Source organism: Leuresthes tenuis, unplaced genomic scaffold (assembly GCF_036924035.1).
Source record: "Leuresthes tenuis unplaced genomic scaffold, fLeuTen1.0.hap1 SCAF_18, whole genome shotgun sequence".
In the NCBI taxonomy this organism is placed as follows: Eukaryota; Metazoa; Chordata; class Actinopteri; order Atheriniformes; family Atherinopsidae; genus Leuresthes; species Leuresthes tenuis.
Genome location: NW_027325372.1, coordinates 2,574,769 through 2,602,040, shown reverse-complemented (window position 1 = coordinate 2,602,040; position 27,272 = coordinate 2,574,769). Strand labels below are relative to the sequence as shown.

Here is a 27,272-nt window from a genome sequence, read left to right as displayed (position 1 = left end):
TGCAGCAGCAGGAGATGGGCTGCAGCAGCAGAAGATGGGCTGCAGCAGAAGATGGGCTGCAGCAGCAGGAGATGGGCTGCAGCAGGAGATGGGCTGCAGCAGCAGAAGATGGGCTGCAGCAGCAGAAGATGGGCTGCGGCAGCAGGAGATGGGCTGCAGCAGCAGAAGATGGGCTGCAGCAGGAGATGGGCTGCAGCAGCAGAAGATGGGCTGCAGCAGCAGAAGATGGGCTGCAGCAGCAGGAGATGGGCTGCAGCAGCAGAAGATGGGCTGCAGCAGGAGATGGGCTGCAGCAGGAGATGGGCTGCAGCAGGAGATGGGCTGCAGCAGCAGAAGATGGGCTGCAGCAGCAGAAGATGGGCTGCAGCAGCAGGAGATGGGCTGCAGCAGCAGGAGATGGGCTGCAGCAGGAGATGGGCTGCAGCAGCAGGAGATGGGCTGCAGCAGCAGGAGATGGGCTGCAGCAGCAGAAGATGGGCTGCAGCAGCAGGAGATGGGCTGCAGCAGCAGGAGATGGGCTGCAGCAGCAGGAGATGGGCTGCAGCAGGAGATGGGCTGCGGCAGCAGGAGATGGGCTGCGGCAGCAGGAGATGATGGGCAGCAGCAGGAGATGGGCTGCAGCAGCAGGAGATGGGCTGCAGCAGGAGATGGGCTGCAGCAGCAGGAGATGGGCTGCAGCAGGAGATGGGCTGCAGCAGCAGGAGATGGGCTGCAGCAGCAGAACAAGATGGGCTGCAGCAGCAGGAGATGGGCTGCAGCAGAAGAAGATGGGCTGCAGCAGCAGGAGATGGGCTGCAGCAGCAGGAGATGGGCTGCAGCAGCAGGAGATGGGCTGCAGCAGGAGATGGGCTGCAGCAGGAGATGGGCTGCAGCAGGAGATGGGCTGCAGCAGCAGAAGATGGGCTGCAGCAGCAGAAGATGGGCTGCAGCAGCAGGAGATGGGCTGCAGCAGCAGGAGATGGGCTGCAGCAGGAGATGGGCTGCAGCAGAAGAAGATGGGCTGCAGCAGCAGGAGACCACACCAGGTGCTGCTCCTGTCAGCTAACAGCAGGAAACTGAGACTAAAGTTCACTCAGGGTCACCAGAACTGGACAAGAGAAGGTTGGAAAAACGCTGCCTGGTCTGACTCCATTTCTCCATTTCAGCTGCAGTCGAATTAGTGTCGGAACAGAAAAAATCCATTTCTGCTGGTTCCAGCCGCTGGTCCCGGGTTCATTTGCTTAAATTTCCTGAACTTTAACGTTTTAACGCACAATGAGCCTTTTAGGCAAGATTAACGTGCGCACGTTCTACAAATATGTGCAACTTTAACGGTTGAATTTACGTCATTTTTAAACCCGTTTAGCATCAGATGATTTATTTAATTACGCCCTGAAACATAAAGCCTCGGAGCTGGGACAGGGTTCACTTTCTTTTTCACAGCACTGGAAGTGTTTCAGGCTCAGGAACTGTTTGCTGTATTCAGGCGGGTTTTATTTTGAATGGTGGGTTCATTTTCTTGGTCTCCGGATGCAGAATGAATATCAGTGTGAGGGGAAAACATTGGGTCTTATTGTAGAAATTCCTGCACAATGTCATATTTTTTTACATGTTTCTAACTTTCTAAAGTATAAACATTCAAATCTACAAATAATCTTTGTCTTCTTTTAATACTGTGACGGTTTATTCAACTAAAATTCAGCTCAGAAACGTGAAAACTAAGCACATTAAACCAAACACATGAGTCAAAGCATGACTTAATGATGATGTCATGCTGATGAAACTAAACTATTACAGGAACCTGATGGGCTCCTGCCAACCAGAGGCCCACTTCTTCCCTCCTACAGTCCCACAGAAAAGAGGAAGATGTTCATTTATTGAATATATCAGCATCTTTTATCTAAAAAAAACAAGAAACGGGCCGTGATCCACATCCAGAACTCTATTAAAAGCCGTGAGGTCTGAATGACGTCTGACTTTGACCCATAAAGGCGGACTTGGGGATTATTTCTGGCTTTTTATGTGCAGACATCCTGCTCTTTTGCACGGTTAACCCTTTCCGCTGCATGTTTGAGGGATGAACACATTAAAACTTACAGACGGCCCCGTTCATCTGCCTCAGATGACGTTTTTACGCAGTCATTCTGCTGGGATAATCAGGCAGTGACAGCCATCACTGCCACAGATAAGGAGCGACGGCACACAATTAAAGTCTTAAAGCATAAATAACCCCGTCACTGTTATTTAAAACAAAGAAAGTCTTTCCATGCGGCTGAAAATGGAGAAAAATGGAACAAAGGCAGAGATGTTGTTCGGCAGGTTCAGTGAAGAAAGCTGTGAGAACGTCTCGCTCAACTTCCTGCGACTCATCGGAAAACAGAAAATTCCTGAAAGGTTATTATAATTATGACAAAAGCTCATGTTTTATAAGGTTTGTCCACTTTAAACGTAGAGAACTGTGCACAGAATCATTCCAAAGGTGGAAGCTGATCATTGAATAAGCGATCAAATAAGTTCTTAAATGTTCTAAAAGCCAAATTTATCAGGAGGAGAATTAAAAAGTTCAGAGTGACAAAGCATTTATTCAAACTGCAGGGTTATGTGACACCGTAAGTAACCAGAGATCCGCCGGTGTGACAGCGAGACAATGACATTTCTGTCATACCACTTCTGGAACAAATCCCTCAGCAGCCAATCAGAGAGGAGGCAGAAACAACAAGTCACCAAAATAGGCAGAACTTTATTTTCTTCAAAACAGGAGCATAACAAAACTAAAATCAATATGAAAACACACGATACAAAATAAAGTTAACACTTCCTCTTTGCTCACAAAGAGAACAAACGGTTGGGTTGGGATGGCGTCTCCTTCACAGGGCGGCGTGCTGAGCTAAAAAGGCCCGGATCCGCTGGAGGAGCTCTTTCTTCACGCTGTCGGGAACGAGCGCTGCACGGGAGAGAAAACAGAGTGAAGCCTGAAACCAGAAAGTAACGGTCTTCATTTTGCCTTTTAAGAGTCTGATAACTAATCACACGTTGTTTCATCTGGTTTTACTGATTTTATCGTCTCAGCGCACGTTTTAAAGTCACTTCAGCTGTTGTCCACCTCAAAGAGACGTCAGGTTATCAGATGTGAGATGGAGGCAGACCTTGCTGAAGCAGAAATAGCAGCAGATTAAATCCGACTCGACCTGACAGACCAGTGAGAGGAAGTTCAGAGCAGCATGATGATGATGGCAGAGAACAAAGAAGGCTCTTTGAAAAGTCTCAGATTACACGAAAGCACGCCACAGTCTAAAGTTTTCACGCTATCAGAAACTAATTATGAAGCAGCTGCTCATTAAAGCGTCTTTTACATCTTAAAATACAGAAACTTTTCTTTCCTTTTGTGCCGGCACAGGCTATATTCTGGATGTTTTATCTGATTTACAGCTCAGATGTTCTGTTTTTTTGTTGTTTGGACAGAAACCCGCCGGAGGTGCAGCTTTTAAGCAGTGATAATTACAAAAATACTCACTGCATTTCTGGGATTGGCCTGGGTGCATTTTTTACTCCTTTTTTTTTGTTTTTTCTGCACACAGCAACATAAAATGTGCTCCTCTGCGTCTCCTTCTGAGTAGCCGTTAGCTTAGCTAACCCTCTAATGTGATTCAGGTGAACCTAAAACGGATTAAAATCAGGATTTTGCAGAAGTGAACATCACCGACGTGCTGTTTGTGGACTGTGTGACAGACTGCCTGTTTATCTGCGTGCGGCGTGAGGACGTGACGTCACCGTGAGGTCACTGTGATGTCACTGTGATGTCACGGGAGAGGTTAAAAACAGCTGTAAACGGCTGTGAGCAGTTTCAGTGCATCTCTCTGTGTTACTGGTGTTTTATTCCACTTTAACTGCACATACATCTGTTCCGGAATTCATTTAGCTTAAAAAGTGTGTTATCATCATCGTGTAGTCCTCTTCTTCTTCATTATTATTAGTTGAATGTCACTGTTTGGCTTTAAAAATCTGTAATAATACTCGATTTCATACAAATTATTTGGTATCTGTAAAAAAGTTCAAAAGGAACTTATTTGGATTTAGGATTTAAGATGAAAGCTTGTAAAGTTAAACTGTACAGACAGAGGCAGATGTGTCACATTAAACCAAAGGTTTATCTGTATTTTCCCACAGATTTCTGCAGCTAAACTGCTGAAACACTGAAGAATGAGAGTCATTTGCGTCCTTCTTCCAACCCCAGACTTACCTCTGCCTTTCGGTGTGACTTCTGTGACCAGGTCCTCCACTGTGACATGCTCCAGGCCCTTTTCTCTGATCACATCTGGAGACAGGAGTTGAGTTTCAGAGACATGGCTTCGCACCATCACACCACCACACGCACTCACCCACCTTTGCACTGCGCCTTCAGCTGATCCTTCCACCCACACTCCACCAGCTTGGCCCTCAGCAGCTCCTTCAACCTTCGGTTTAGAGGACAGAATGTGAACTGATCTGAAATGTTTGCAAATGGAGCAGTCTCTGGATGAACAGCCACATCACTGCTTACCGCTCGCGCTCTCCCATTTCTATCAGCTTCTGGTTGATCGAGGCCCTCAGTTGGTAATCTTTGTTCATGGTCAGCTCGGAAACGCACACGGACACCGCTACTGTCGGTTAAAAGCAACAGCGTTGGAGGAAAAGTCAAGAAATATCGTTAAATTCAGCGACTCTATGTTATCTTTGTCGAGAGGGATCAGCCGGTCCGTTAACACAGCGGTACCGAGCAGAAGATCAAAAGCTTAACGGTTCCGCCCTCCTAACGGATCGTTTTTACACCAACCGGAACAACCGAAAAACCCAAATTCAGTCCTGCAGATATTACTGTTCTCACTGGAATATAAAACTGGATTTTTTGTTATTGAAAACTAAGCAAAAACAACCGTAAATGTAAGCTTAAAAATAGTTGTTGGGGAAATAACTCCATTTCCCATGATGCCTTGAGCGGTCCGCCCTAAAATGGCTCCGTGTGAGACAAAACAAGAAACGTGTGTCCAGCTGCCGTTTCTCACCTTCCTCCTCCTGCTGCACAGCGAACCGTCAACTGAGAATAAGGCAGTTTTATCTCAGACACATGGCTGCGTCCAATTACTCCCTGAAGGTCAACAGAGACCTTTTGGACCCCAACTTTGAGAGTTACAGGTTGTCTCTGGACGCAATACCGACGTACAACATTGAGCTGGATGCTGGTGAGACACTAACTGTTAGCAAGGATGCTAGCCGAGCAGTGATGCCAGACTAAAAGCTCTAAAATAACTAAGAAACAGGAGTAACACGCTCCGCTGATGTGTGGCTGACATTTCACAGGTTGCTAATGTTAGAAAGATCTTAATGCACAGTAAAACTGAGGCAGGTCTGACTGTTGTTCAGTTACTTTTAGTTTAAATCCAGTGCAGGTTGTCTGACTAACCCCGAAAGTACTGTTGATATAAATGAATGTGTCTGACATGCATGACTTCCTTTTTATGATTACATTGTGGGGAATATTCTTTATCTCCTCCACGCAGAGACCAAAACATGACAGAGATGTACTTAAATACATGATATCCATGAACCCGAGCAGCTGCATCGAGATGCAAAACAGCCGAAGAAGAACACGACCACAAAATATAGATGAAACAACTGATTTCACAAAATAACTAAACGTGAGCACATAACACGCCAACGAAATGCAAAAGATTTCCCTGATCAGAACGTTTAAAATCAGTTTTACAACATCAACGCAGAAATATCCAGCAAGAAAAAGTGAAAAGGACATAATCTGAACCATGTTGATGCTGTTGTTGTGGTCTCTAACGAACAGAAACACGCACATATGATGGGTTACCAGAAAACTGGTCCCAAATTTCAGTTTGTTATTATTATTCTTTCAATATGAAATATCTGGGGTCCTTAAACTTCTCCACGATGGTTAAAAGCTGCCTAAAAACACACAAAATGCACATTTCCAGCCCAGAAAACATTCAGCATGGCGGTCCTGCTGAACAGCGCGGCCTCAAAGAGCGTCGCTGGCACTTTGAGTTGAATCCAGTCAGACAGAATCAAACATAATGTTGGCTTTAAGCTAAAGTTTGGCATTGATATGATGTGTATGAGCTCTCTGTTAAATATCAGCACCAGGTTGGACTCGGATGTTCTGTAAAAATGAAAAGAAACGTGTTTATTCTCTGCAGCCGTGGAGGAGGTGAAGCTGAAGGACACTCAGTACACTCTGGAGCACATGCGGGCGTTCGGCATGTACAATTACCTGCACTTGGACCCTTGGTATGAAGACAGCGTTCTGTTTGTGGACAGCAAAGGACGAGTTCTCAGTCTCACCGTCATTCTGGTAGGTTTTTAAATCCTCCTGGAGTTTCGTTCACTTCGGTTTCCTGCTGCATTTCTCAGCTGCAAAGTGTTGAAGCAGCATTTATGCTGCAGAACGTGACCAGATGTGAACAGCTGTCCAGAAACATTAGTTATTTCTCCTCCTTTCTGCTCCTTTTAAGTTCCCAGAGAAGTATTTAGTGAATGTGACGATGAACGTGTGATTCTGAAGTTCACTGTTGGGTTTTAATGCACCTGCTGCACCACTAGGGGGCGCTCAAGTACCGGCGCAGCTGCAGCACAAGCCCATGGAGTGGGTGATGTCAGGCAGAAATGACACGATGTGAACATTTTAACTGCTGTGCCTTGATGAGAAGACATTATCATTATTATTATTGTTAATGTGGCTCATTATGTGAAGCCAGCTGCATCATTTCCTGCCTGAGAAGCTAAATTAGAGGCGGTCAGTGGGTGGAAACCCACAAGTTTCTGTTCGGCTCCATGTCCATCAAGTTATTCACCACCGCTGATAAAGTTCTGCAGGATTTATGCCTCAGGGGTGATTTACACGGTCGATTCGAGGTTCTGATCCAAGTCCGATGTTGAGACAAGAAGGAAAATCACCCCGATGACCTTCTTTTATGTCCAAGACATCATTGATCATAATTACAGATGATGCTGCTGCTCTGGAGGTTTCTTTTATGCTTAAACTGGCCTAAATGATGCTCATCATCACACTTTAATCCCGACAGACAGTATTTCTGGCTTTCAGCGCCATTATTAAGGGAAATTCATTGAAATGTGATCATAATTACAATGATCTCATGATAATTATCATCCTCGGCAGGGCTTTTGTGTGCCGATGCTGGGATCATTACACAGGCGCCTCACCCTGTGTTCACGGCATTAAGGGCTGAAGAAAATGAGCTCAAAGGTGCACGTGTGTTAGGGAGCGGGATGATGTGCACACTTTTAAAGCACCGTGAGGTGAGCCAGGCTCGTGTTTCTCCCTAAAAACACGCTTTTGGGCGCTCGGTCAGCAGATCTCTGGAGGATGAGGTGATGTTTTCTCCTCCTCTGTAAAGCTTTCTTTGTGTGTCTTTTAGCGAATGAGAACATGATGAAAATTGCGGTTTTTTTTTTACATGTTTTCACATTTGATTTGGTGAATTTCTTATGGGATTAGAGTGCTCCAACCTCTGGAGCTTCTCCTGCTTTTAATGTACGTTTCTGTGTCTGTGAGACATGATTTTAAGAGAACTGGAACAAATGCATCTCCTGTTTCACGTGTTTCCTCTGTTTTTACTACAGAACTGAAATAAAAGCAGGTGGTTCACTTACTTTATCATCAGTTAATGGTTTTGGTTTCATTTTGTGCAAAAAAAGCATAGATTTACCCTCCTTAAGGTGTCTGTAAACTGTTGGATTCATTCCTACAATCCCCCTTTTCATGAGAAGTTCGGAAGTTCTACTAAAGGAAATCCAGATTTACGCAATTCTGTCATTTCATTGGTTTTAACCTTTATTTCAGAGTCTTCTTTGTGTTCAGGAAACAGAACCAAATCCAGGATCTGAAGCATCAACACTCGGTGAAAGCTGCTCCAGACTCATGTTTCCATCGTGTTCCTTCAGCTCCCTTTAATGACTCTTTTTAAAGGTTCGGGAACTGAGTTTTTCACAGGAATCTGAGTCCATTCCTGCTGAATCCCAGATTCCAGCTGCTCAGCAGTCCCTGGTTGCTGTTGTCTGGTTCTCCTCTTCATGATGCTCCAACATCTGCAGCAGGAGACAGATGTGGACTGCAGGCAGGCAGCCGAGCTCACACACTCTGTGTGTCTGAAGCTGCTGGAAGTCCTGCAGAATGAGGTCTGGCATCGTCCTGCTGAAATAACCACGGACCTGATATATGGCTTCCTCCTGGTGTGATGCAGCTTCAGCTCACATTTCTGGATGCAGCCGTGGACTGTGTTGAGTGGAAATGCTTTTCCCAGCTCCTCCTGAGCCCATGTGGCTGTATGGATCATGGTGGCCTGAGGGCTCCAGCTCCTCCTGAGCCCATGTGGCTGTATGGATCATGGTGGCCTGACGGTTTCTCCTGCAGTGCTGCCTGAGGGCTCCGAGCTCATCCAACAGGGCTTTCTGTCCTTGGCCTTTCCACACTGAGACTTCCCCAGACTCCCTGAATCTGTTCCCAATATTCTGCTCTGTAGATGCTGAAAGACCAAAGTTCTTTCCAGTCTGACTCAGAGGAATATTTCCTGAACTTATTGATGATTCTCTGATGGAGTTTGGCACAAAGCGGTGAGCCACGACCCATCCTTGTTGGAGAGGCTGAACCTTTGGTGGAAGCTGCTTTTATACCCAATCCTGACACCCTCACCTGTCAGCAGGTAACCTGCTGGTTGGAGAAGCTCCAGAAGCTGTTGCTGTAGATTCTATAAACTTTCTGTCTTTCTTTGACTCCAGAACAGCTTTTAGAGTGTTTTGCTGCATTAAACTAGATTTCTTTTGATTTTCCAAATACATAAAAATTGGTCAGTGAAGCAGCTTAAACCTGCTCAGAAAAGACAAAACAGGAGGATAAAATGTTTTTCTCTCATTCGATATGTGTCAGTGTGAGATTGGAAAGAACATTTTGAAAGGCTGAAAACCAGATTTCTGAGTGAAATGAGATAAAACTGGAGCTAACAGACGATAAGGTTCGAGCTTATGTTAGAAGAAAGAATTCTTTCTCTCTGCTTCTGTCTTTTCCTCTGATCTCTCCAGCATCTGATGTTTATTCTAGTCTTCCTTCTCTTCTTCTTCACTTCCTGTTGTCTTCCTTCTCTTCTTCTTCACTTCCTGTTGTCTTCCTTCTCTTCTTCTTCACTTCCTGTTGTCTTCCTTCTCTTCTTCTTCACTTCCTGTTGTCTTCCTTCTCTTCTTCTTCACTTCCTGTTGTCTTCCTTCTCTTCTTCTTCACTTCCTGTTGTCTTCCTTCTCTTCTTCTTCACTTCCTGTTGTCTTCCTTCTCTTCTTCTTCACTTCCTGTTGTCTTCCTTCTCTTCTTCTTCACTTCCTGTGACACTTTTCTTGCTGCTGTGTCTGACTCTGGGGCTCATTTTTGATCGTTTTTTACTGTTTTAACTGTTTTAACTGTGTTTCTGAGGGTTTTTATCTCGTTGTTGGCGTTTAAAGCAAATTAAAGCTTGAAACCAAAGTAATAAAACACACATCTGAGCAGCCGTGGGTGAGTTTCACAGCAACTTTCCACACTGAGACTTCCCCAGACTCCCTGAATCTGTTCCCAATATCCTGCTCTGTAGATGCTGAAAGACCAAAGTTCTTTCCAGTCTGACTCTGAGGAATATTTCCTGAACTTATTGATGATTCTCTGATGGAGTTTGGCCCAAAGCGGTGAGCCACGACCCATCCTTGTTGGAGAGGCTGAACCTTTGGTGGAAGCTGCTTTTATACCCAATCCTGACACCCTCACCTGGCAGCAGGTAACCTGCTGGTTGGAGAAGCTCCAGAAGCTGTTGCTGTAGATTCTATAAACTTTCTGTCTTTCTTTGACTCTACAGCAGCTTTTAGAGTGTTTTGCTGCATTAAACTAGATTTCTTTTGATATTCCAAATACATAAAAATTGGTCAGTGAAGCAGCTTAAACCTGCTCAGAAAAGACAAAACAGGAGGATAAAATGTTTTTCTCTCATTCGATATGTGTCAGTGTGAGATTGGAAAGAACATTTTGAAAGGCTGAAAACTAGATTTCTGAGTGAAATGAGATAAAACTGGAGCTAACAGACGATAAGGTTTGAGCTTATGTTAGAAGAAAGAATTCTTTCTCTCTGCTTCTGTCTTTTCCTCTGATCTCTCCAGCATCTGATGTTTATTCTTGTCTTCCTTCTCTTCTTCTTCACTTCCTGTTGTCTTCCTTCTCTTCTTCTTCACTTCCTGTTGTCTTCCTTCTCTTCTTCTTCACTTCCTGTTGTCTTCCTTCTCTTCTTCTTCACTTCCTGTGACACTTTTCCTGCTGCTGTGTCTGACTCTGGGGCTCGTTTTTGATTGTTTTTTACTGTTTTAACTGTTTTAACTGTGTTTCTGAGGGTTTTTATCTCGTTGTTGGCGTTTAAAGCAAATTAAAGCTTGAAACCAAAGTAATAAAACACACATCTGAGCAGCCGTGGGTGAGTTTCACAGCAACTTTCCACACTGAGTCTTCCCCAGACTCCCTGAATCTGTTCCCAATATTCTGCTCTGTAGATGCTGAAAGACCAAAGTTCTTTCCAGTCTGACTCTGAGGAATATTTCCTGAACTTATTGATGATTCTCTGATGTAGTTTGGCCCAAAGCGGTGAGCCACGACCCATCCTTGTTGGAGAGGCTGAACCTTTGGTGGAAGCTGCTTTTATACCCAATCCTGACACCCTCACCTGTCAGCAGGTAACCTGCTGGTTGGAGAAGCTCCAGAAGCTGTTGCTGTAGATTCTATAAACTTTCTGTCTTTCTTTGGCTCCAGAACAGCTTTCACTGAGTGTTGCTGCAGCAGAATTTTCTAAATATGATGAAATGTTCAGTGAAGAACATCTTTTGTTCAATAAAAGTTACATATTTAAGGTTTTGTTGCATTTCAGAAAACATCGTGGAGTTAAAAGAGTAAATATTGCTCCTTCTCTCCCTCTGAAGCTGCTTTTATACCCAATCCTGCTTTGAAGTAGTAAGACAAAACCTTAATGTTGGCATTTATTTTAAGTTTCATCGTCCATAAAGGTGTTTTCTGCATTTCATGTGATTGCAGGACACAGCTCTGGGGAAGCCCAGAGAGGTCTACTGTATAAGTGCTGAGCCCAGCCAGCGCGAGGACCGGCTGTGCGCCTCCCTGAGCCTCACCTCGGCGACCTGGGCAGCTCTGTGTGACGGCAGCAGCCGGCTGAACCTCCTCCGCACCGGAAAGAGAGGAGACGGCTCTCATATGAAGTGGGAAGTGAGTACAGCTGCTGATTACTGCTGCAGGAAAGCACAAAGACCAGTTTTATTTGTGCTTTTAGACGTCCTGCTTCACACTGCGAAGGCCTAAAGATGGGGATCGAATGCATTGAGTCTCAAACTAATTCCTACAAACTGCCATCTTCAGTGGATCAGAGAGTTCCTAAAGTTGAGTTTAAGTGTAAAACATGAGCTCTGAGGACCCTCCTCTGCTCTGCTGCTGTTCCTCATAGAGAGCGTCCCCTTGTGTTGAATCGTGGGTGGGGGGGGGGCTCTGTTGTCTCAGCTTTGCAGTAGGCGGGTGTGCATCCCTTAAAAAGGTGGGTGTCGGTCTGCTGAGGTGCAGCATGGATCCTTGATTTTAAAGGTTTGTCTTTTGGGTCTGTGCTGATTCTGCTGACTCAGCATGATGAAGAGAGGTGAGTGAACAGCAAACACCCCCAAATAAGCTGTTTAGCTCACCTAAACCCACCGATGTCCAGTCAGACTCTGACCTCATCTATGCATCCTTTTATCAGGCATTATTTGGTCTGTTATTTATAAAGAAAAGACGACAAAAAGGCGAACCGGGACTAAACCTCTGCTTTGGATTGGTCAGAAAACCACACCCTAACTCTCCTGTAGGTCTATGACCAGAGTTCAGGAGCCTCGGCTCTATCCTCTGGACGCCTCCATGTGGTTTCTTCTGGAAGGAAACACGCCGGCTCTGCAGGGCCATCGCCATCTCTGTGCTATTAAAGCTGTAGTGCTTAACTTATGTCGCCCCCTAGAGGATTTCTATGTTATTACACCTCAGTATGACGGTGTAACCCAAACCTTCTTCCGAACAGGAAGGGCTTTTCTTTTTAGTGCGATGCACCTCTGAACCTCTTGGTCGCTTCTTCGGGTTCTCGTTGTCAGGTAAAACCGAGTAGACTGCGTCATTTCCTGCGTGCCAGCGAGGCGTTAGAGGAGCCGAACGGCTCAATCAGCGTTGTATCAGCTCCTCTTTTAGTGGCTTGAGTGAAGCGGATATTTTTATAGATGTGTAGAAGTTACGGACTGCAGCTTTCAGCTTCTTAACTAACAAAATTCCCCTGAGATCCTGGAACTAGAACTCTTTCGGACAGATTTTTGTGGTAAAACGAGGAATAAAGAAGTATTTCTATTTAATGGCGCAGAAGAATTTCTTTTTATCTCCATCAACAGGTTTGAAAACCTTGAACTTGTTCTCTGATTTCTAACTGCAGCACAGTTACTGAAGCTTCATTTTAAACCACAGCAACCAGAGGCCTCTGTGTGTAAAACACGAAGTTTCATTGCAAAAATCTCAAAAATTAATCTGATTTAAGTGTTTAAATATGCAGCAGAATTAATGTAACAAACCAAGAGTCCTGTGTCAAGCATACAGCTGATAAATGTGCTTTAAACTGTTCTTTAAACACAAACTTTAGGGCAAGTTTGTGTTTAAAGAACAAAGGAATGAAGTCTTTGAGTCTCTGAACCTTATTCTGATAACGACGGGCCTGAAAGGGACTTTTTTAATGAAGATTCAAACCCTGGAGTCAGTCACTTCCACTTTCTACGTGCAAATCTCACATTTTTTAATGCAGTCACATTAAAGTCACCTTCTGCAACCACTCAGCTGCAGACTGTAGAAAAACTAGCATCTTATTGGTTGAATAAGACCAATAATAAGAGCCTCTGAGAGTGCAGAGCGACCATTCAGCAACATCTAATGCCAGCCGTTAATTCTGTGGCTCATTAAAGCTTTGTTTGCTGGGATAATAATTGTTTGCTTAAAAGCCTCGAGCAGCTTAATCAGTTTCCTGTTAATGTTTCCTCCCATTCAAAGGGCAATATTAGAAAGAGCCGGATCAGTTTCTCCTCATCACGACAGTCAGGGTCCCTTTAACGTGGGTGGAATCAGCTGCTTATCTCTGATGGATTAGTCTTTATTCAGCTTCAGCTCAGAGCCCCAAACCCTCGGTCACTCACACAAACACACACCGGGTCAGCACCGGAGCGCTGCTTTGAGTTATTCTGATGCCGTGAAGATTTAGGAACCCTGGAATATAGCAAAGGAGAGACTGTAAAGATCATTAAACAGGAACACTCCCAATCTAAATGTAAATGTGTCTGCTCAGCAGAAGAAGAAGCAGCAGCGTGACGGCCGGCTCACACAGACATGAATTTGGGTGATTGTTGCTTCTGATGCAATAAAAAGAAGTGAAAATATGACACAGAAATGTGTCAGTTTCCCGCCTCCGAACCCCAAATGAACCAGAATGGAGTCATGAGGGCGTGAGGTGGTCGTCCAGCTGCAGAAAGCTGGTCCTGTGGGAGTTTAAAGGGGTTCTCACTGCAGAACTCTGCTGCTCAGTGTAGTGAAAATAGATCCTTACTGTTGTTTTACAAACCATGAACTTGGGATTATTCCTGTGATCGCTTTATTTGTACCTTTTACATCATGACTGCGGGGAAGGAAGTGACTGAAATGGTGGTTATAGTCATCAGATGTGTTCAAAGGGTGGAGAAAGACTATATATATATATATATATATATATATATATATATATATATAAATTAATAATAAAGATAATTTTTAACAGTTTTCTGCCGTTGCTGCAGATGAATCTAAATGTAATTTATTTATTCAGCCCTTTACAACAATCCGTTTCGGTACCAAAGTGCTTTACAGCAGATAATAAATAAAGAAAAGAATAAGTACAAAACAATAAAATACAGCAAAATTGAATAAGATAATATAAAAGAGTCACCATACTGCTGGGTATTAAAAGCCATCTGAAATAAATATGTTTTTAGCCCAGATTTAAAGAGGCCCAGGTCAGAAATAAGACTCATCTCGGGGGGGGGGGGGCTTATTCCAGAGCCTGGGGGCAGCAGCAGAAAAGGCTCGGTCACCCCAGGGCTTTTATTTTAACCTGAACACTTCCAACTAAAGTTGATTTGTTGACCTCAAAGCTCTGCCAGGGTTACAGTTAAAAGCTCAGATAAATACGATGGGAAGAGGCCTTTAGGAGCTTTAAAAACAAACTTTAAAAGTTTAAAATCAGTTCTATAAAGGACAGGAAGCCAGTGAAGGGAGTTAAGAACAGGAGTGATGTGCACAGGTCTGTTAGTGTTGGTTAAAGACGGGCAGCAGCAGCATTTTGCTGAAGATTAAAGTCCTTGTTTTGTCTGGCCAACAATCGAAGGTATTAATGATGTGAACAGAGCAGAGAAACAGCAAACATGTGGAAAACTGATTGGTTTATTGCTGTAAATGTTTTATAAATGAATAATCTGGATAATTTTAACCCTAATCAGGAGCTTCTTTATTCAAATGCGTTGAGACTTTGTCCATAAAGTCAGTTTCACAGTCCTGAACAAATGTGACGTTAACCTATTGATCTGTTGCCCGTAGCTGCTGTTCAGTGAGGACATGGGGGAGCCTTTCACCATCCTGCACAGCGTCTCGCACGTCCAGGCTGGCGTTCACGCCATGGAGGTTCTGCTGCTTCGCATCCAGAAGGATCCGCAGGAAACCAAAGGCAGCGGATACTCCGTGTCCCTCGAGTGGGTCACGGTCGCCAACGCCGCCGGACACGGTGGGTTGTGAGCTGAACCCGGTCAATTTCAAGCCTGTTATTTCATCCCAAAGCGGATGTTTGCATAATAAAACTATAATTAAACTATAGCAGGATGTTCCCAGATGAGTTTAAAGGTTTCTGAGGAGCAGAGCCTCCAGATTAATGGATCAAATCTTTGATTGAGAGAAAACAGAAGAGCTCCTTCTTCCTTTGGTGACATTTAGAAATTGATGTGCCTCATATTTGTGTTTCTACACTTTAAAGCTAACCGGCTGTGCCTCTCATCAAGGTATTTAGCTCATCCACAGGGTCGTATCGCTGGAATAGTTGGAGTGTTTCAGCCAGTGTAGAGTAAAGTTAACCGGTGATGGTGGGATGTTGCTGTTGGGCATCATGAAGTCACATGTCACTGATCCTGTGTGACCTGCCGCTGATCAGATTTGTCTCAACATCAATCCAATCTGATCCCTTTCGTTCATCACTGGAGGCAGTACGGATTACTGGAAATATGTAATTTAGTAAAACACAGAAGATTCCTCCTTCTTAAAGCTGAAGAGAAGGAGAAAAAAGCCTCTTCTTGGTGCTCCCAGCCAGATTTGAGAGCGTTGCTATGGTTACTGGCCTCCGGATGCAAGGCGGCCTCAGCTTTAGGGTTTTTAAAACTGAGCTGAAGCACAGCAGAGAGGGAGGGAGAGGAGCCTAAATTTTCACCAAACAGAGCAGACCGCACCTTACAGAGATGGCGGGTTACTCAAAGGGAGTCAGAATAGAGCAAAAAGCCAGAGAAAAATGGTTTAATAAGCACAAAAGGATCCAAACGCACTCTAACAGGCAGACAAATAGGATTATGAACATGTACAATGACATTAATTAATAATAATAATCTGGCAACAGTTTTCTGCCATCGCTGCAGATGAAGATTACTGTTAAACTCCTTGTTTTGTCCGGCCAACAATCGAAGGTATTAATGATGTGAACAGAGCAGAGAAACAGCAAACATGTGAAAAACTGATTGGTTTATTGCTGTAAATGTTTTATAAATTAATAATCGAGATGATTTTTAACCCTGTAGGCAGTACGGATTACTGGAAATATGTAATTTAGTAAAACACAGAAGATTCCTCCTTCTTAAAGCTGAAGAGAAGGAGAAAAAAGCCTCTTCTTGGTGCTCCCAGACAGATTTGAGAGCGTTGCTATGGTTACTGGCCTCCCGGATGCAAGGCGGCCTCAGCTTTAGGGTTTTTAAAACTGAGCTGAAGCACAGCAGAGAGGGAGGGAGAGGAGCCTAAAGAACTGGACTGGTTAAATGTTGTCAGACAGCTGTATGAGACGACATGAGCAAGTTTCAGAGGTTTGGGGCCACTGTTGTCTTATTTTTGGAAAGCAGCCACCAGGCAGTCCCGGCTGGTGGCTTTTACAGTCTGCAGTAACAATAAGCTACGTAGAAGGAACCCACCAGTCAGGCTCTGTCAGAGGTGGAAGTGAAGTACAGGATAGGAGATGCTCTCTGAAGAGCTGGGTTTTCAGGAGCTTCTTGAAGATAGACAGGGACGCCCCTGTTCTGGTAGCGCTCGGTAGGTCATTCCACCATCGTGGGACGACACATGAACAGAGTTTGGATTGTCTTAGGCGTGGTGTAGGAGCTGCTAGACGACAATCCTGGGACCAACGGAGGGACCCAGTTGGGACAGAAGCCTTTGCAAGAGCATTCAAGTAGATGGAGCCGTTCCATTAAGCTCTTTGTAGCTAACATCAGGGACTTGAACCTGATGCTGGCGGCTAAGGGCAGCCAGAGGAGCTCAATGAACAGAGGGGGGGCGTGTTCTTTTAGGCTGATCCAAGACCAGACGCACCGCCGCGTTCTGGACCATCTGCAGAGGTTTCACAGGCTGGAGACCAGTTAGGAGACCAGTTAGGAAACCAGTTAGGAAACCAGTTAGGAGACCAGTTAGGAGACCAGTTAGGACAGCGTTGCAGTAGTCAAGGCGGGAGATGACCATGGCCTGCACCAGGAGCTGGGGGGCATGTTGGGTCAGGTATGGTCTGATCTTTCTTATGTTTAGTAATGCAAAGCGGCACGAACGAGCAACCGAGGTAACGGGATCTTTAAAGGTCAGCTGGTCGGCAATCATGTCACCCGAGTTTCTAACAACCTTTGATGGAGCAAGAGATGGGATTCAGTTTGGAACAGATGCTGTGGCGTAGGGTTGGGAAGGGAAGACAAGCAGCTCAGTTTTAGAGAGATTTAGTTGGAGGTGATGGGCTTTCATCCATGTTGATATGTCAGAGAGACAGTCTGAGGTTCGTCAGGTGGGAAAGACGGATAGAGCTGAGTATCATCAGCATAGCAGTGGTTTGAGTAGAATACAGACTGCGTTGCCTCGCCTCTGAGTCATGTGACACATAAAAAAACATCTTATTGACACGTTCACAAACTTAAAAGGCTCCTTTCTCAGTTTTTTTTTCATTTCAAGGGATTTAACATTTTCAGCATCCACTAAAGGGGAAAACTGCACGACAGGAAATAATCATGATTTAGTCCAGAGTTGAGCCCACCAAACAGAAAAACCCATCAGAACATTTGTCTTCACACCGACTGAATGAATCTTTTGAATAAAGTGTTACGATAACTGCTGAAAACCTTCAGTTTTTTTGAACTTGGGTTTTATGGATGAAAGTGGGAGACTGCAGCAGATTAACAGATCGGCCACATCTCACTGCGACTCATCAGGGTCAAAAACGTCGTCTTGTCCACCTGATGAAACCGATTTCAAACAAACAAAATGCTGCAACACATCTGAAACTCTCTGAATCTTTTGAATGAAGTGTTTTCTGTTACGATAACTGCTTCAACAGAAAAACATCGTAAGTGATGAAGTCACCGTGTCATGGAGGTAAAATAACCTGCCGCCACATTCCTTCCTCGTCTCTGTCAGAGTTTAATGGAAGAGGAGATTACTTTCTCACCGGCTGCTTTGGTTTCTACATGCAGGTCAGGAAAAGAAGTACGAGGTGAGGAAGAGGAGGGTCCTCAGGGGGAAGTCGGTGCCTCACTACGCCGCAGTGGAGCCTCAGGGGAAGGGGCTGATGGTGGCCTCAGAGAAGCCGTTCGTCTTCACACATGTGGACGGTCGTCCTGTGGAGCAGCGCCAACCTGAGCCCATGGAGGTGGAGAAGACAGGTGGGTCACAGGGGCTGATGGGAAATCTGCTGCTGGAAAGATTTTACTGTGTTTAGGGATTATCCGCCTAATCCCAGCCACCCTCCTGAGGGATTCTGACAGCGTTTCTTTAGAAAACCGCCCCAGTTTGCTGCCGTTTTGCTCCATAATAACACGCAGCGGTGACATTTATTCACCACGGGGAGAAGTTTAGCAGCCGGATGCATATTTTCAGGCCCAGTAGTCTGCAGCAGCTCCTGAGAACAATGACACACAGCGACTGGTCAATAGTCTGATTTTGCTCAGTTGTCTGCAAACAGCATTTTTCCTTCAGAAGGCAGCTCGGCTGCTTTTTTTTAAAATTTAAACTTGTCGATATCAGGGACTAAATAAAGACAAAGTAAGGATTTTATATCTGAAGCAGTCTGACTCATTCTTCACGGAGGCTGTGACCTCATTAGGCATTGATTGGTTTCTTTGTAGCTGCACATTCAGTCTTTACTGTTGGAAACTGACCAGGAAGTCAGTCTGTCCGTGAAACTAAGTTAGATACCAACTCTGAGCTGCTTTCCTACCCCCCCATCGGTCAGTTTTAGCTTTCTGTTAAGCAACACTGACTTCTTTAAAGGCTTTGAAGCCCCTTTTTTCACTAGTTGACACAACATTTTCAGGTTTAATGACATAAATGCCAGTAGAAACAGCTCCTGTTTCCACACTGAATTTAAAAATGGCTTCACAGGGACCTGTTTCACTCACCCCATCCCTTTCTTCAGATCAGCGGTACTCAATAACCCCCGAAGCACATTATTAACATATAACAGAACACATAAAGCAGGCCCTGACCCGTATTTAGGCTCAGTCTCACTGTGATTCAGGTGATTAAAACACAGCACCAAAGACCGTAATCATTCCAGGTAGGGCTGAGCGATTTTATCGATACCGCGATATATCACGATATCTTGTTTCCCGATAAAGTATCGATTTTTCAGCTGCGAATGTTGATTTTTTTTATTTTATTTTATTTCATGTCAAATCAGTCATTTTAAAATCTTTCAGAATATTATGTGTATTAAATCGTATCGAATCATATAAAATCGTATCGTATAAAATCGTATCGTATCGAATCATATAAAATCTTATTGTATCGTATCGAATCGTATCGAATCATATAAAATCGTATCGAATCATATAAAAATCATATCGTATCGAATCATACAAAATCGTATCGTATAAAATCGTATCGAATCATATAAAATCGTATCGTATAAAATCGTATCGTATCGAATCATATAAAATCGTATCGAATCATATAAAATCGTATCGTATCATGAGATTATTGAATCGCTACAGCCCTAATGCCAGGTTTGTGTTACACATCAGCTCTATAAACCCCAGACTTTACTCTATCCAAACTGACCAGAGGCAGCCACTAGCAGCCCTTCTTCAAAGTCTACCAATGGGGTCGATCCATAAAAATGATTAGGGTTAGGTCTCAAATGGGACCCACAGGAGATGCAATATTGTAGTTATCCTGTAAAACCACTTGGATTACAAAGTGCTAACATGATCCCTGGGTTATTTTATAGTTTACACAAGATGTTTCCACACACTGCAGTTTTGATTTACTGACAAATGATCTTCCTTCCTGTAAAGTATGTATGGACTCTGCCAAAATTCACAAGTAGAAGAAATATGTCTCTTTTAATTCAGGAGCTGTTTCAGAACTCTCCTTCAGAATTTTATTTCTCTACATTTCTTTATCTTTCCCCACATAAATGGTAATAGTTTTTGGTCCAAGCAAAGCTGTAGATTTTTCAGTCAGGACATGATATAGGCAACTGTTTGGGGCCCCAAAAGCACTTATTGCCATAATTTGGAACAACTATAAACCCAGAAACATATGAGGAGGAGGGTAAGAACACACTACCATAGTGGTTGTGATAATAATTAGTTGTAGACAGACTACGTTGTACGATCCAAATACTCTTTGAACTGCTTCCGTCTGGCAGTTGCCTTGGAGTAGAGTCTCCATCCCTCTGTGTTTAAACTCTGCTCAAGCACTTCTAAAGCTTCCAAAAACCCTCCTGTCCACCAAACTGAACAGTTTAAAGTTTTGGAGGTTCTTCACGTGGTGAACGGGGGTTTATGAGCGGGGGGATGGGGGATAATGTTCAATATAATGAAAATTATATTGAATTAAACGCTGTTGATTTTGACACAGATCCTGATGTGTACCTCATTTCGATGCCGGGAAAATAAAAATATAAAAGTCTGTATTTCTGCTTCTTCTTCAAACAGAAATGTGCCCGAGCTCTGGTTGTATCAGAGGTTCTGACCCTTATTGTAGTCAAACTTTTGTAATGAGCATGGAGGAAATGATTGTATAGAGTCCACTGTGCAGGCAGGTATGACTTTCCTGCTTTATCATGGTTTATAATGAGGTTTTGCCCCGTTAAATCCGTCGATTTACAACATCGGTAAACGTTTGACTTGTTTATCAGAGGATCAGGGTTACAAAGGTGTGTTTAACCATCCATCAAACTGTAAATGGACTAAATCGACTGGACTTGTTTAGCCCTTTTCTGGGAAATCTCACCACTCAGGTCACATTTATCGATTTAACTTAAAAAACCTTTCATTTTACTTGAGTTGATGAGTCGGTTTTTACTTCAGACACCCAACTAAATGCTTTGAATCACAGGACAAATGTGATTTTTCATCACATGTCCCCTTTAAGAACTTCAGGTTGAAGGCACAAACTGGGTACTGTGGTTGTTTCCATAGAAACGCAGCAGAGTGGGCAGCAGAATAGCGTATTCCTTAGCACACAGGATCTTTGTGATGGATGGGAATCTTTATCTGTGTCCATTATCAGGTCCTGTGTCGTGTTAAACAGTGAGACAGCAGGTGGGATTTGATCAGAATACTGGTTTTGATTGCTTGGTTTCATCAATATTAATGTTGTGAAGTGTAATCTTTATCAAATAAATAAATCTCTTGGCATCAGTTTCACTTGGAAGGAATAAAAACTGCTGATTCATAGTTACGAATCAGTGTCACGTTAACACCTTTATGCTGCAGAACGAGCGTTAAATTAAAAGCAGAAGATGTTTACATGTCATGAGAATCTTAAGTTGGACATGAATTATGCGTCTTAAGGTAGGAAAATGATTTAAATACGTGATTTTAAATATGAATAGACTCAAAAAGGCAGGAGAATATGAAAAGATCACGAAGCTGAATTAGATTTTGGGAGCCAAAGTTACTCTTAATTCACTCAACACTCAAAGTCCCACTTTTGTGTGCAACAGAGCTTTGTTTCAGTATACTTCAGAGTGAGGTTACAGATGTTTTTATGGCAGTTTTACCTTTTCTTTGTAGCCTTGTGGCTCTCGTGGCGGTTAATCAGTGAACTGAAGTTGTGCTGATTGGCAGATCGTGTCGCCTTGTTTAAATGGAAACTGGTTTTCTCACTGATATGGTTTCTATCAATGGACTTTGGACCAGGTTTGGAGTCTAAATATCATTCTGTGTAGTTTGACTGTCAGGTGGCAGTTTAGACCACATCCCATACCGCTGTAGTAGAAAAAAAAGAGTCACGATCTCAACTAGTGATCGACCGATACGTTTATAGGCCGATACCGATTATTTTTGACATAACCGATTCCCCCGATATTCAATTTATTTATATAGCGCCAGATTACAACAATTGTCATCTCAAGGCACTTAAGTAATACCAGAACCAGGAAGAAACCTCTGGCAGAACCAGGAAGAAACCTCTGGCAGAACCAGAACCAGGAAGAAACTTCTGGCAGAACCAGGAAGAAACCTCTGGCAGAACCAGAACCAGGAAGAAACCTCTGGCAGAACCAGAACCAGGAAGGAACCTCTGGCAGAACCAGACTCAGGAAGAAACCTCTGGCAGAACCAGAACCAGGAAGAAACCTCTGGCAGAACCAGAACCAGGAAGAAACTTCTGGCAGAACCAGGAAGAAACCTCTGGCAGAACCAGAACCAGGAAGAAACCTCTGGCAGAACCAGAACCAGGAAGGAACCTCTGGCAGAACCAGACTCAGGAAGAAACCTCTGGCAGAACCAGAACCAGGAAGAAACCTCTGGCAGAACCAGAACCAGGAAGAAACCTCTGGAAGAACCAGAACCAGGAAGAAACCTCTGGTAGAACCAGGAAGAAACCTCTGGCAGAACCAGAACCAGGAAGAAACCTCTGGCAGAACCAGAACCAGGAAGGAACCTCTGGCAGAACCAGACTCAGGAAGAAACCTCTGGCAGAACCAGAACCAGGAAGAAACCTCTGGCAGAACCAGAACCAGGAAGAAACCTCTGGAAGAACCAGAACCAGGAAGAAACCTCTGGTAGAACCAGGAAGAAACCTCTGGCAGAACCAGAACCAGGAAGGGTGTCCATCCGCCTCGACCAGCTGGGGTTTGAGAAGACAGAAAAGAGGGAAAAGAGGGGGGAAAAACACCATAACACCATTCAAAGGATACCTGCTGGAACAGGGAAACACAAGTTAATAACCACAATAATGTCACATGGACATAAAATCATTTGAGAAATTAAACAGGGGGATATGTGCCACCGATTTATTTTGGGCCAATTCTTGAAGCCGATATTGGTTTTTCTCCCATTAAAAATGACTAACTGATGACTGATGATGAATAAATGTCACACAAGTCTCAATTTAAACAAAAAAATAAGCACATTAACAGTAGCAAACAATGTAGAACATTTAAATATATAACAGTAGAAATAAACAATCTTAACACTTAAATGTTTGTGACCAGAAGATTTGTTAACAATAATGCAACAAAAGAAACATTTTTTTAAAGAAATGTGAACAATCGCTAACACGCTAATTGATCCAATGCATCGGTCGACCTCTAATCTCTACAAAACAGAGTTTTCAGATTTACTGTAAATGTACAGCTTAGAAATGTGGATTAAAAAGATAAATTACAGTTAATTAATCGTGTTTCCATTCACAAGCTCAGCAAATCTGAAGTAATCTTCTTTCGATTGTCTGGAAGTGAATGAACTGGACTGTGTCGTGTCATCAGAGGGTTGTGATACAGGCTTGAATTCAGTAGAAGAAGTGTTATCATGGCTATATAAAAACTGGTGAAGGATAAAAACATCAGCTGCGGTGGACATCCACAGGAGGAAAACTGAGAGAAGTCTAACTTCCTGATGATGCTGTGTGGGAAGATGCCGGTTTGTTTGTCAGAACAGATCAAAAACAGAAAGCCACGCATCCATCTCCAGTTTTCTAAGTGCAGTTTTAGGGTTGAACGCCAGAAATGTTTGATTAAAACGACTACATTTGAAAAAGGAAAAACAGAAAACATCTGATCCACTGCAGAGAGCTGATCGATGCTCAGACACCGAAGAATAATCACAACTCCTCTTCTTTTTACTCTCAGAAATGATCAAGGCTGCTGGTTTTGTTTGCGTCTTCTCCCTTCTGATTTATTTCCAGCTAGCGACCAACGGCTTATTTATCACAGGAATGTAGGTGGATAATTTGAGATTCTTCCTTTATTTGATTCATGAATGGCGAGCTGTCCTTGTTCTGCTGAGAAACATGGGCTGGCAGAGGTGTGTTGATGGTGCAGAGTGGAACTAATGGAAGCTTTTCAGTCAGTTCTTTTATGAGCACTCCTCTTTCCTCCTGTCTGAGAGGAAGGGGAGAGAAGATGCCAAGAGAAGGCGTCTTCGAGGAAGTTTGTTTTAGAGGAGGAAGGAGGCGTTGAGGCGCTTTCATGGACAAGAGATGCAGAAATGCAGCAGATACTTTACTGCATTCACTCGGTCAGTTATTGAATCCACATACTTCACATTGTTCAAAAAGAAACAAGAAACAGGCTGTTTCTCCACAGCTTATCTGCTGAGATTTGATTGAAAAAGGCCTTGATAATGGCAGCGGTTTTAAGGTTTCTGGCCACTTGATATTGGCTGCGTCTGTCGGTGAGAGAGCTCACTGTCTGAGTGGCTGAATCAGCGTCACGACAGCAAGCTGATGGCTAACTGGACGTTTCCCCTCGTGTTTGTGGAGAGAAGTTGCTTGTGTTGAAGAAATTAAATGGACATTTGGCGCATTCCCACTGTAGGAACCTTCTGCAGTTCCTAGAACCTTTTAGGGCTGTTTTTTCGTGCATTTGGACATTCAGGAACTAGGGACCACGGCCCTCAGGAACTAGGGACCACGGCCCTCAGGAACTAGGGACCACGGCCCTCAGGAACTAGGGACCACGGCCCTGAGGAACTAGGGACCACGGCCCTCAGGAACTAGGGACCACGGCCCTGAGGAACTAGGGACCACGGCCCTGAGGAACTAGGGACCACGGCCCTCAGGAACTAGGGACCACGGCCCTCAGGAACTAGGGACCACGGCCCTCAGGAACTAGGGACCACGGCCCTCAGGAACTAGGGACCACGGCCCTCAGGAACTAGGGACCATTTCAGCTCCTTCAGGGTCTTTTCTGGGCTCCACAGGAACATGATGTAGGTGTTTGGTGGCTGTAGCTCCGCCCCTCGTCTGAAATGTTTCCTCATACGACACGGACCCAACCGGCGCCTGTTTAATAAGTTAAACTTCGTCTCCTTTGTCTGCGGCGCTCTGCTCTCCTTCTTTCCTCCATGAAACGAAGAAGTATCGCCCGCTGCTGGATTCTTCGTCTCCTGACTCTCGCTGAGCCGGCAGGAGGCCATTTCTGTCACTTTGGTGTATAAAAGTCCTCAGAGGCTGCTTACTCCTGACATTAAGATGCATCTTTGCTCTTCTAACCACAACCTGGCAGGTCTCTGCTCTCTTGTAACTGACGTCTCTGTTCACTATAACAATCTTTTTGGTAGCCAGGAAGGAGGGAGGCTAAGAGCCAATAAACTGATCGTGGCCCAATCTCGATCCCTCTGCTCGGACGAATTTAGATGCCAGAGTTCTCCTTCAGCTCCCAAATAAAATGAAGAGGTTGGGCATTGGGATTGGGCCAATGTCCTTACCTTTATTGCCAAAGTGGACCCATGAATGGCTCTTTTCGGCAGAATTAGGATGTCACCGAGCTCACCACCGTTTTTTTAGATGTTCACTGCACTTAAATGGCTTCATATCTCACGGCAGCAGAGCCCATAAGAGGCGTAGTTTCAGGGGAGAGCGTGCTGTCTACCAGCATATCTGTGAAGCTGGGGAGTCAGTATGGACCAGAATCATTGTAGAATATTTCCAGGGTCTCTTTTAAATCAATGCCACAAGGAACTGAAGTAGTTCTGAACACAAAAAGTGGTTCAACCTGCAGCAATGAGGTCCCCAATGAAGTGGCCTGTAGGTGTACCAAATATAGCTCCAAAAAGCTCTATTTAAGATGAATAAAAGCAAAAGTAGTTCAGTGTGTTTAGGGATCATTTGTGTCACGGTAATTTTTAAGCAACTTGATTATTTTAAACTTTGATTTGCTGGAAAATTCAACGGAAGAAGAGAAAATGACATCAGGCTCGAGGAGGGAAGTGTTGGACTTGGCGGCCCTCGTTAGTTTCTTTGTTTAGTTTGTGGACAACAAAGAGCCGTAATGAACATGTCTCCGTTTCTCACATCCCTGTCGGACACGGAGCTGATCTGCGGGTTTGGCACAACATTTTCTGGAACAGTTTCACTGCTGAGGCCTTGGCAATAATCACAGAGTATTGTATACGAAAGCTCTGGCACAGCGTTATCTGTATATGAGTCACTGGAGGGAGTCTAATGTTTCCCTGTTTTGGGAGCTCCAACACAGGCCTGGATCAAAGCATCTCTTATAATGCATTATTCATGGTTTACTATGAGGTCACTGGGCTATTCTTTTCCTTCCAATTTAGTCTCAAAGGTACTTCTTGACTATGAAACCATAAAATGACCTGATGTATCTATCTCTGTCTATACTCTCCTTCCAGGGATCAGTACGGTCATTTATCTGTCCGTCCATCCATGATATATACATATATATATATATATCTATATATATATATTCATTCATTCTTACAAAGCTACACATATGATAATCAGTCGTTGCTCATGTTTGTCTCACCTGAAACCTGCCGGTTGCTGGCAGTAACGGATGCTGAGTAAAAGCTGCGTCTGTTTTTTAGACCAAGTGGTTAAAACCTACAGAAACAAAAAAAACTGTTAAACATCTGGAGGTTCTGCAGGTTTAACATCTGGGTGGACAGAGCTGGAAAACCACACTGAATTTCAATCTTAAATCAATTCATTTAACTAAAATATGCATTAAAAATCAATGAAACTCAGGAAAAAGTCACTTCAATCAGCAGGACTCTTACTTTCTGGTCACCTTGGATGGAGAAAGGAGAAAGGACGCAGGTCACAGCTGCAGGACCCCCCCCACAGCTGGTCCTGCAGCTGTTTTCTGCCTTATGTTTGCTTTTCCAGTTCTCCCTGCGATAACCGAGCCAGGTTAGGGTCCAGTTCAGTAACTTAACTTAACTCCAGCTCCTACTGCAGCCTTCTCCTGCCCACCGTCCTTCTCAGGCTCTGTTCACACAACACGGTTCATCTTTCTTTCTATCATCCACATGCAGTCGCAGTTCTTGGAACCTGAAGACGAATTAACCCGATGGATTGTCCACCGCTTCCTTCTTGGTTTGACGTCAGAATATGTGCTGAGCTCTACTTGAATCACAGCCCTTGAAGTGGATGAAGTGGTCCCAGTAGAGTGCCTGTGTAGAAATCCCTCCGTTAGCTCTCCTATAGCTGCAAGTAGCCACATAACAGCAGCTATGAGCTAACAGAGCTATAGCACACGTTCATTCATTCATTCTTCTTAAAGTATTGGTGAAATAAAGACAGATAATGCCTTATTTAGAGGCTGCATCCTCTAAGCCCCGTTCACTCCGTTATATGGATCTCCAGTTATCTAAATATCTTCAGAAGGACGCCGACTTTCACCAAACTGTTCTCAGTGAGCAGATAAAAGTATTTCATGCCAGAAATGAGGTTTAAAAATACCGGAGTTCCCCTTTAATTATTTAGATCCAGTCGCACCAACTGTGATTCCTAAGGATAGGAGGCCTGTGACTGCTCTATATTTCACTTTATCAGGTACAAGCTTTGGTGATGAAGTCATTTTCTATATAATCTCCAATAAGATATCCATTACATAATCAAAGATCAAAGAAGAGAGCTTAGGACGGGATGACAGGAGGTCCGATGGCGTGTTTTTCCCCGGTCTGTACCCAGGATGGAGCAC

General features: G+C 44.0%; 2 protein-coding genes across 2 annotated transcripts in view; one reads left to right on the top strand and one right to left on the bottom strand.

Annotated features, from left to right (window-relative positions):
• Positions 1 to 2,699: 2,699 nt before the first annotated feature.
• Positions 2,700 to 4,747, bottom strand: LOC140275661 (transcription and mRNA export factor ENY2). The gene is made up of 4 exons (XM_072371171.1): positions 4,520 to 4,747; positions 4,363 to 4,433; positions 4,220 to 4,294; positions 2,700 to 2,923 (listed from the first exon to the last, which is right to left on the bottom strand). Exons 1-4 carry the CDS (start codon positions 4,585 to 4,587, stop codon positions 2,847 to 2,849), a joined length of 291 nt encoding a protein of 96 aa, XP_072227272.1. The 5' UTR covers positions 4,588 to 4,747; the 3' UTR covers positions 2,700 to 2,846.
• Positions 4,748 to 4,977: 230 nt separating this feature from the next.
• nudcd1 (NudC domain containing 1) overlaps positions 4,978 to 27,272 on the top strand; it is a 56,565-nt gene continuing 34,270 nt past the window's right edge. The window contains exons 1-5 of the mRNA XM_072370703.1: positions 4,978 to 5,198; positions 6,183 to 6,337; positions 11,096 to 11,281; positions 14,690 to 14,873; positions 17,848 to 18,036. Coding sequence (XP_072226804.1) covers positions 5,084 to 5,198; positions 6,183 to 6,337; positions 11,096 to 11,281; positions 14,690 to 14,873; positions 17,848 to 18,036 — 829 coding nt within the window. The 5' untranslated portion in view covers positions 4,978 to 5,083. The remainder of the gene's footprint in view (positions 5,199 to 6,182; positions 6,338 to 11,095; positions 11,282 to 14,689; positions 14,874 to 17,847; positions 18,037 to 27,272) is intronic.